The following is a 10,141-nucleotide window of genomic DNA, read 5'->3' as shown; positions in this document are numbered from 1 at the left end:
AAAAAAAAAAACGTAGTCTAGAACCAACTCTGCTTTCGAGTTATCAATATTGCCCATTTGTTTCATTATCCTTACAGTATGGAAATCATCGAAACTCGTTGATATTTTGACCAGGTATGTATAAAAAAAAAACAGACACAATCCTAATCACTGATACTGATTTAATTAATACAATGATTAACTTTAAAAAAAATAATCTATTTGCCATGGCGCTGGGAAGCGGGGGTGCTGGGGGCGCTTGCGATATTCAGACCAGAAAAGAGGGACATTATGTTCCATAGGCAGCACTATTGGAATTCTTAAAGTTGTGACAAAATGGAGAAATCTAACCAAGTTGACCTTCATTTTGTAGTGAACCTTCATCAATTTCAAGCTCTAAGCTTAAGATGAAGGTCTCCCACATTTCAAAATGTACTATGTTGATATATGTATATATATATGATTTTTTCTGCTATTTTTTGTAACAATTAAAAAAGATCAGGTATAAATATATCTTAATTAGATTATTAGATTGTATATATGTATATGTTATTAATTATATCATTTACTTATGTTATGCTAAGAAAAACATGATATCACTTGTATATGATTTTATTGGAATGTGGAAATAAATAAATCAAATCAAACCCCTGTATTTTTCGCATACATTCGTTATTCCGAAGCTTCGTTATTCCGAAGGTTTCTAATTCCGAAGGTTCGTAAGTCCGAAAACGAAATGAGGTTCGTTAGTCCGGAAAAAGTGAGGTTCGTAATTCTGAAGATTCGTTAATCCGAAAACGAAATGAGGTTCGTAATTCCAAAGGTTCGTTAGTCCGAAAATGTAATGATTAACGAACCTTATTTCGTTTTCGGACAACGAACCTTCGGAACAACGAACCTTAATTCGTTTTCGGATTAACGAAACTTCGGAACAACGAACCTTATCTCGTTTTCGGACTAACGAACCTTCGGAACATCGAACCTTATTTCGTTTTCGGATTATTACACCTCAGGAATAACGCCATAAAAAAATTAATGTTCGGATTAACGAACCCTTTTACGTTTTCGGATTAACGAACATCGAGGCATAGGCAATTTACGTGTTTCGGAATTACGAACCTTCGGAATTACGAAGTGTAACCTTATTTTTTTTATATTTCATTATTGTTTTAATTTTTTGCTTTTTGCTTTACAAAATTCTCAGGACCAAATTGACCTCATGTTTTAGTGAAATTCTTCTTAAACTTTATTTTGTTTTTGCTTTTTAAATCTACATCAGCACCCCCAGTAAAAAAAAATCATCGCCAGGGCCCTGCTTATCGCTGTATAATAACACATTCTTTTATTATGCATCAGTAAAATACACCTACATATAAAACAAAATAACATAAACAGCAACAAACTACATCTTTTAACAAGCATTTAAAATTTAAAAACATTGTCTAAGATTTACATCTCATTCGGGGGGGGGGGGAGGGTTTAATGCAATGCCAATTCAAAACTACTTTTTTTGCCATTAATAGGCCTACCATACAAAACTCCTTCAATTTGTTATATTTTCCGATAATGGAGGGGCTCCTATTCTCAGGAAACATTTCATCAAGTGGAATGATAATTTTCCTTTTTTCGGAGCAATAAAATATTCAGAGACCTTGCACTTAGCAAGAGCTACATTAAAAATCGACGACGAAGGTTTAATAATCCCTGTCGGGTGGCAAGCGAAAGCTTTCCAAAATAAAGACTCAACAAGTTAAACTTCGTGATTCTGTAAATATAATTAGTAATATTTATTAATTAGCAATATTTCTCAAATTCAAAGTAATGTTTTTAAATGAGATGTGATTTTATAGGATAATAATGATAATAAAAACAGGCATTTGTATAGCGCCATCTATCAAGAAATATGGTATTGCAGCATATCAGAACATCCAATAAATAAGACAAATTAAATTGGTGCAGCGTAATTAAGAAAAACCACAAGAAAATAATTTTAATATTAGAATATCATTAGAAGGTTAATTACAAAACATGAGCATGAAATCGTAACCACACATGCAGTACGCCATATATTATTGATTATAAACCATATTCAAAATATTAATATATTATTTCAAGTTGCTCAGGATGTAAATTGGAATGTATCAGAAATGTTAAATAAATAGATATATGTCATATAACTATATTTAGCCGGAGAGGAAAGAGAGGAAAATAGGGAGGGGCAGAGAGGAGAAAAGGAAGGAAGATAAGAGGAATGTACTGATAGAAATCAATTTTCTAGGTTTTTTCATCGAAATCAAACACATCGGATCATCAACTAAGCAATCACTTAACGTTCTATACCCTCCCCATAGCATAGAGTAAAAAAAATTATGCATAACATTCTATTTTTAACCTACGTGGAATATATTCTAAATTTCTATAATCAATAAAAAAATAGACCTTATGCAAGTGATGTCATAATCGCATAGCGCCCTCGCTCAGAGGATATATGAATTCACGTAAACGAAGTTGTCCGAGACGCGTCAGCTGCCCATTGCCAATGCATGCAAGGCAATGGCTTTGGCCTCCAAGATGGCGGCGCAATGATGTCAATGCGTAAGGTCTATTATGCAGCAGGGGCGTCGATCCGTTTTTCAGATTGGGGGGGGGGGGGGCAAAATCAGGAATCAACGTTCCACACAAAATAAAAGAACCCCCCCACACACACACACAAGCACAGGCCTATACATATATATATATCAGAAAGAGACACATATCTCACCAACAAATAAATGCGAGCGCGAAGCGCGAGCTTAAATTTTTTAGCATACTGTCCTGTAAACAGGAAAAAGGTACCTGTTTAGGACTGTTTGAAGTAACTCATGAGAAGGATACATATCTCACTACACAGATAATGCGAGTGCCGTGAGCGAGCATAAATTTCGTTATATTCTGACCTGAAAGCTTGATATTCTAAGCATTTTTGGTACTAATAAAGAAGACAGTTATCTAAAAGAACAATAGATGAGAGTGCGAAGCGCGAGCTGAAAATTTTGATATTTCGATCTGAAAAAGAAAGTTTAATGGACGTTTTCAATAAATGAACAAGATATATATCCAACAAAAGATTATTGCAAATCAAAGTTGGAGTTCTTTTGAGGTCTATACCTGAAAACGGGACATTCTATTCACCTATTTAATCATGAAAAGTATGGGTTTTGCTCAAGAAATCATGCGAGTTGTGTATCTCAATTTCGCTTGCTGATTTCTGTGTAACATTACAATCTTTTTTTTTGCACTTACGGAATTATTGGGGGGCAAAACGATATGTTTGCCCCCAAATATTTTAGTTGGTGGGGCGACCGCCCCCTGCCACCCCCCCCCCCCAGGATCGACGCCTCTGTTATGCCGTTTATACATTCTCCTCAAACTTTCTCTTCCATATACCATAATCAGACTTCCACGAAGTGTAGTCACGTCTCCATTGCTGCTCCAGTTCTACCATGGGAGCTGAGAAGAAGAAAGAAATGCTTTATTTTTTACAACATATCATATCATGCTTTCTGCGTTTCACATAATTCTTTTGGTATTTAAAAACAACGGGAAATTACAAACGTTTTATGGGAGAAATGATAAAGAAATCCAAGGAATAATGTACTGATAATAACAATATTAATAGTTAGATTTATGTAGCACTCTTTGTCAAAGGGTACAAAGCGAAACTATTATCACCCCCGGCGTTAGATTTAGTTATCAACTCTATCGGTTTATTTCCTATTCGTCTAATGCCAATTCGTCCAACTTACCAATCGTCTTATACCATTTGGTCTATCATCAGTTACTCTACTCACCACATAGGTCTACTTTCATTTAGTCTAACGCCATTCCGATAACGTTGGTCCAATAGCCGTTAGGCCATATACCATTTAGTCTAATTAAACTAAAGTGTCAATTGTGCAAAATGAATGAAAAGAAAAAGGGTATAGACCAATGGGACGAAATGGTAATGAACGAAATGATGATTAGACGAAGTGATGATTGGACCAAATAGTTAATGGACCAAAATGGTTGTTAGACGAAATGTTAATGGACGGAATGACATTAGACTAAATGAAGGTAGACCATGTGGTGAGTAGACGAGATGGCAGTGGACGAATTGGCAATTTACCACTCTATCAGCGGCGCTCAGTGCATTCAAGGCATGTAATGTAAATATGCCGTACAATGCGGAAAATTTATACGAAGAGAAAGATAATTAACAAAAGAAGGAATAAAACAGAAAAGGAAGCCGGGGAGCAGTATTGCTTTACACACGTGTGACCAAATTATTTCCAAATACCCCCTAAACTAGTTTTTCTCTGTGTGCAAAATAACCCCCTAAACAAGTTTTTCGCGGTCTTTATTTACACATTTTGGCCCCTAAACAAGTTGTCGCCAGAATATGACCCCGGGGAAAAGCTGGGGGGGGGGGGAATATCCTAAACACGTTTTGCTAGTCTTTAAAAAAAAGCTTGGAAAAAAATACCCTAAATACGGTTGAACCCGCGATTGACCATTGACCAGCTTTTCAAAACCACCTCTTTTTTTTAAATCGGTGTTTTTTTATACCCTTAAAGGACAAGTCCACCCCAACAAAAACTTGATTTGAATAAAAAGAGAAAAATCAACAAGCATAACATTGAAAATTTCGTCAAAATCGGATGTAAAATAAGAAAGTTATGGCATTTTAAAGTTTCGCTTATTTTCAACAAAATATTTATATGAACGTGCCAGTTACATCCAAGTGAGAGAGTTGATGACATCACTCACTCATTATTTTTTTTGTAATTTATGAAATATTTTCATTTTCTCGTCATTGTCACGTGAAATGATGTTTCATTCCTCCCTGAACACATGGAATTCCATTATTTTAACATTTTGTGCTTCAGGCAAGGAGGTCTTAATCGTCAAATTCGTAAACAATTGAAATATTGTATAATTCAAACAATAAAAAACAAAAATACTGAGTGAGTGTCATCATCGACTCTCTCATTTGGATGTAACTGGCTCGTTCATATAACTATGTTGTTGGAAATAGCGAAACTTTGAAATGTCATAACTTTCTTATTTTGCATCCGATTTTGATGAAATTTTCAGCATTGTGCTTGTCTGAATTTTCTCTATTGATTTAAATCAACATTTTTCTGGGGTGGACTTGACCTTTAACGAGTGACCCGCGTCAAAAACTGAAAAAACATCCCTTCAAACGCATGTGTACAGCAATATATTTGAACGTTCCCCCCCCCCCCCCCCCCCCCCTCCTGAGAGGAAGTCAGAAGAAAAAATATACAAAAGAAAGAATAGAGGAGAAGAAAGCGGGAATCCATGATGAAGAAAAAAATAAAAAAAGATGAGGAGAAAGGAGATTGTAAACTGCAAACTTCACTTACTTGTTGATGCTTTAAGCATAGGAAGATAAGAGTTCAAGAAATGGCACTGCCTCGCTCGAGCTGCTCTTCCGTTCCTGAAACCCTGGGACAAAACTTTGTGTCTCAGCCCTCTAGCGTTGAATTCCGGCCAGGGCGGCAAGGTGTTTGTTTGGGGTAGGCCCACCTCTGACAGATTTGGATCTCTGGCACAAAATTGTATAGAAATAGAGGCTTGAGTTGGAGAGAGGCTTGAGCTGTAGAGCTGCTCTACTCCCCGCTCAGGCGGGGGGGGGGCTTGAATAATTGACGAGTGGAAACCATATGCGCGACCCCCCCCAAAAAAAAAAAAAAAAAAAAAAAAAACCGTAAATAAATATTTTTCAAGACAGGGCACATAAATTACGTAATAAGAATGTAAAAAACACTGTAATAATGAAAAAGGATGTCTATTTCACTAGGGAAGCTACGTGTTTAAGGTCAAATTTGCGAGGGTATAAAAAGACTAAAATGTTTTATCCGGGTGTTTTGTAAAGGAGTTTTTGCCCCTACAGTCAACACTACGTATTTAGAGTCCGATTTGTGGGAGCTAGGTGGGGCCGTACTATACCCAATGATGTAGGTAAAGGTAAAACCAACGACCGAAGTCTATGACATAGTATACATAACAATTAAAATATCGCTGCACTTGTTTAGGGGTTCAATTCAGTGAATACTTGCCAAGGGTATCGTTTTGTTTCCAATACTTGTTGAGGATATGGTTTCACACGCCAAATACGTGTTACTTGTTTAGGGTGCGTTTTGGTATCCACTCGTCAATGGAAGTGCCCCCCCCCCGATCCCCGCTCTACTCAAGCCCGATCATCTCTCCAACTCAAGCCTCAAATTACAGGCCTCTCACCCTGCCTACTACTCAAGCTTTCCACTCCTTTTTGTTTACATTCTTTTAAGGACTATATAGTCGATTTGACAGTCTCATAGGGCTCAATACACCTACCTAGAAATGTTCTTTCCGATGAAGTTTTTTTCCTGATTCGTGTTCCTATGGGGTCCTAGAACAAATTCAGCTTGGTTGCCAAAAGTTGCCGTTTGGGCAATTTTGCTAATTTGCATAAATCCAAAATGGCCGCCAGCTAGATGCCATCTTGAAAACCTAACTTTTGAACCCCTGTCCACAAAATGATAGGTAATGATTTGTTTTGGGGGTCTATAGATGTGTAGAACCGATTTCTGTAATCATTTTTGCAATATAAGGTCATCTTCAGGTCAAATCCAAGATGGCCGTCAGATTCCATCTTGAAAAATTGACTTTTGATCCCCTTGCCCAAGAATGACCAGTATACTTCTGTTTAGGGGTTTTGGGGTGTGCAAAATCTCTTTCTGCTTTCTATTTTCAATATAATGTTATCTTCAGGTCAAATCCAAGATGGCCGCCATATGACGCCATCTTGAAATATCAACTTTTGAACTCTTTGCCCCATAATCATGAATAATAACTTTATTCGTAAGTCATTTGGTATGTTGATTCAATTCATGCTGTAATTTTGCATAATGGATAATCTTCAGATCAAATCCAAGATGGCCGCCACCCGCCATCTTGAAAAATTACTTTCCGAGGCTTATTCGTGTTAGAACTAATGTAAAGGGATATCAATAAGAATACTCATTTCTTTTATTAATTCTCAAGTTTTTGTCCCAGAATCATGAATAATCCCTCTTTTCGTGAGTTATTTGGTATGTTGATTCCATTTCTGTTAATAATTTTGCAATATAGGATCATCTCCAGGTCAAAATAATCCAACATGACCACTAAACGCCATCACTAAACGCCATATTAAGAAAAAAAAACTACTTCCGAGACTATTGAACCTTGAAGAAGTGCTCTCCCTAATAAGGTTGTTGTTATGTATTGGAGCTCATGTAAGGGGATTTCAGTGAGAATGATTCATTTCTTTTAATCACTCAATTTTTAGTTCGAGGTCAAGTCATGTCTAAGATGGTCAGATGGTTGATAGATTTCGACATCAACCGCTTACTTTAGAATGAAACCATTCAAGGTTTGGGCTATGATTTCGGGAGTTTTGATCCTTTTTTTATTTCTGTGCAACCATACTTTTCCAGTGAAATGACTTTAAAGTATTATTTGAATTAAAAAGTGATTTCTCCTTAATTTTTTTGTCAAAAAAATTAGTTAACTTATTAACTTCCTTTATAATTATTATTGGAATTTTCCTCCTGACAAGAGCCATTGACTTGGTCAGCAGGAGTGCACTCTTTAGCCTCCTGCAGAAGATAGGCTCCCCCAAGACTGTTCCACGGTCAGGATTGTTCTCATTCGTGAAATGTTTTACAGAAACGATGTCGCCCCTGCCTCTCAAGAGGAATATACATAACAGCTGCCTGTCCTGTGCATGTAAAGGGTTTGGATCATCCATCAGCCTGTGAGACAGTCAGAAATCCTGATAGACTCAAGACACCGACTGTCCTCCAGATGTGTATATCAACAGCACACACTTGTCTGGTTGTGGTGGACTCCTCACCTACCTTGGACCGACTATATGTCTCTTGCCCCCTTTCAGAGGACCAGCATATAAGCATCTAAAATCTGTCACAGTCATGGCCAAGCTCCTGCACGGAAGTAAGTCCTGGAAAACTTACGCCGACCAAGAAAAGTGGCTAAACACCTTCCATGTCAGCTGCCTCGGACGTATCATGCACGTTAAATGGCAGGACAAAGTGAAAGATACAGAGGCCCTTCAGCGTACCTGCTGAAAAGCTTATTCTCGCTCCTTAGTCAAAGGCACCTCAGGTGGTTGGGGCATGTTTGCCGCATGAAACCTTGGCGAATCCCTTCTTGGATTCGCCAAGGTAAGGTGAGCTGTGTGATTGGTCTCACCCCATCGGTAGATCACACCTCCGTTATAAAGACCCCTGCAAACGTGACATAAAACTTGCCGGCATAGACACTAACACTTATGAAGGTGTAGATGATAGTCGCCATTCTATGGAGAGCTACTAAGTACAGGGGTAAAGACGTCAGAAAATAAACGGAATGCTAAATTGGCAGACCAAAGGCCTAGGAGGAAGGCTAGGATAGAATCTCTATATAAACGTGTCTCAGCGCCATCCTCCTTCATCTGTAAAAATTTGCTCTAGAGACTACAGTGCGTATAAAAAAGGGACAGTTTTGAAAAGTCTATAAAAAATTTGTTTCAAATTATTATATATATATTTTGATGTCAATAGATGCTCTAAGATCTTATCTTTGAAATGCAATTTAAAAAAATAAATTTTGTTCATGCTTGAGCGAACACGGGAAGTTTTTGTTGGGGGTTCAAAAAGAGGCTTGCGCCAAAATGGCAGAAATGAGAAATTTGATGATTAAACTTTGGGCTAATCAGCAGAGTTCCTCTTAATCTTTTCATTAGGCATATCTTTGCCATAATTTTCGAATTATGCTGTCAAATTTCATTTACAAATTTATTTATTTACCTGAATTATATTGTTTTTCATTTTAACTTCTTTTACCCTTGAATTTTCCTTCATAAGTAAGAAAAGAAGAGACTTTTCGTCAACCCAAGTAAGAAGATTTGCATTGTTAATTGGGAAAAATTTATAATTATTCAAATCCTTTTATCATGTGAAACGAAATATGTTATGGTACCTTTAATAATTATTTGGTGAAACAAATTATGCTATGGTACCTATAAAAGACATGAATCCTATTTTCAAGGGGTTATTGAACCCTTCACCAAGTTTAATTATGTGCTTGACAGGACAAACAGGAAAGGATTCATGTCTTTCAATGGCAACGGTGCATTGAGTCAATTTTGAAGGAGCAAGATATGGCAGATTGGGTAAAATGTATTAAAAAGTTGCGAAGCGAGCAAGCAAAAATTTCTACTTTTTTATTAAAATATCCAATCTTGTGATTTTGACATAATATTCAGAAAATTATATCATACTTCACTTTCTATGTTTTCTGTTATTTCCCTTTCCCCTTTTTTCCTTGGTAATATATTTTTTATTTGTGGGGAGCACCCCGAGCCCCCACCCTCAGTATGCCACTGTTCAAAGGCACCATAACCTTTGTAGCACATAATGAAAGGATTCGAAAAAAAAACACGCTCTCCCATATTTTGGTTTTAAAAATCGTCTTGCCTAAAGAAGGAATATTCAAAGCTAAAAGAGAACAGATTAAAAAGGAACAACAACAGAACTATTCAAGCAAATAAGTAGATTTGGAAATGAATTTTGACCGCATAATTCGAAAATTATGGCAAAGATAATGAAAAGGTTAAGAGGAAGTCTGCTAATAAGCAAGAAGTCCGACCACCATATTTATCATTTTATGCCGTTTTGGCGCAAGCCTCCTTTTTTACCCCAGACAAAAACATTCCGTGTTCGCTCAAGCATGAAGGAAACTAAATTATTTTAATGGCATTTGAAGGATAAGACTCAAGAGCACGTATTGACACCAAAATATAGAGATCGTAATTTGAAACAAAAATTTTAGAGACTTTTCAAATCTGTCCCGTTTTTTTTATACGCACTGTAGTATGGATGGACCTTAAAAAAATAAAAATACACTCGAAATGGATCATAGCCCAAACCTATATAAAGAGGATTCATTCTAAGTTGAGCAATAAATGTTGAAATCTGACATCTATGATGTAACTTCATCTTGACCTTGAACTTGAGAATTATTTAAAAAAAGATTCAGTATTCTTACTGAAATCCCTTTACATTAGTTCTAACACGTATAAGCCTCGGACAGT

General features: G+C 36.6%; 1 protein-coding gene across 1 annotated transcript in view; it reads right to left on the bottom strand.

Annotated features, from left to right (window-relative positions):
* Positions 1 to 3,242: 3,242 nt before the first annotated feature.
* Positions 3,243 to 10,141, bottom strand: part of LOC121430587 (acetylcholinesterase-like) — a 30,871-nt gene continuing 23,972 nt past the window's right edge. The window contains exons 10-11 of the mRNA XM_041627907.1: positions 5,388 to 5,569; positions 3,243 to 3,468 (exon numbers count right to left, since the gene is read on the bottom strand). Coding sequence (XP_041483841.1) covers positions 3,371 to 3,468; positions 5,388 to 5,569 — 280 coding nt within the window. The 3' untranslated portion in view covers positions 3,243 to 3,370. The remainder of the gene's footprint in view (positions 3,469 to 5,387; positions 5,570 to 10,141) is intronic.

This window comes from Lytechinus variegatus, chromosome 1, assembly GCF_018143015.1.
Source record: "Lytechinus variegatus isolate NC3 chromosome 1, Lvar_3.0, whole genome shotgun sequence".
Taxonomy (NCBI): Eukaryota; Metazoa; Echinodermata; class Echinoidea; order Temnopleuroida; family Toxopneustidae; genus Lytechinus; species Lytechinus variegatus.
This window is presented reverse-complemented; position numbering and strand designations above follow the sequence as displayed.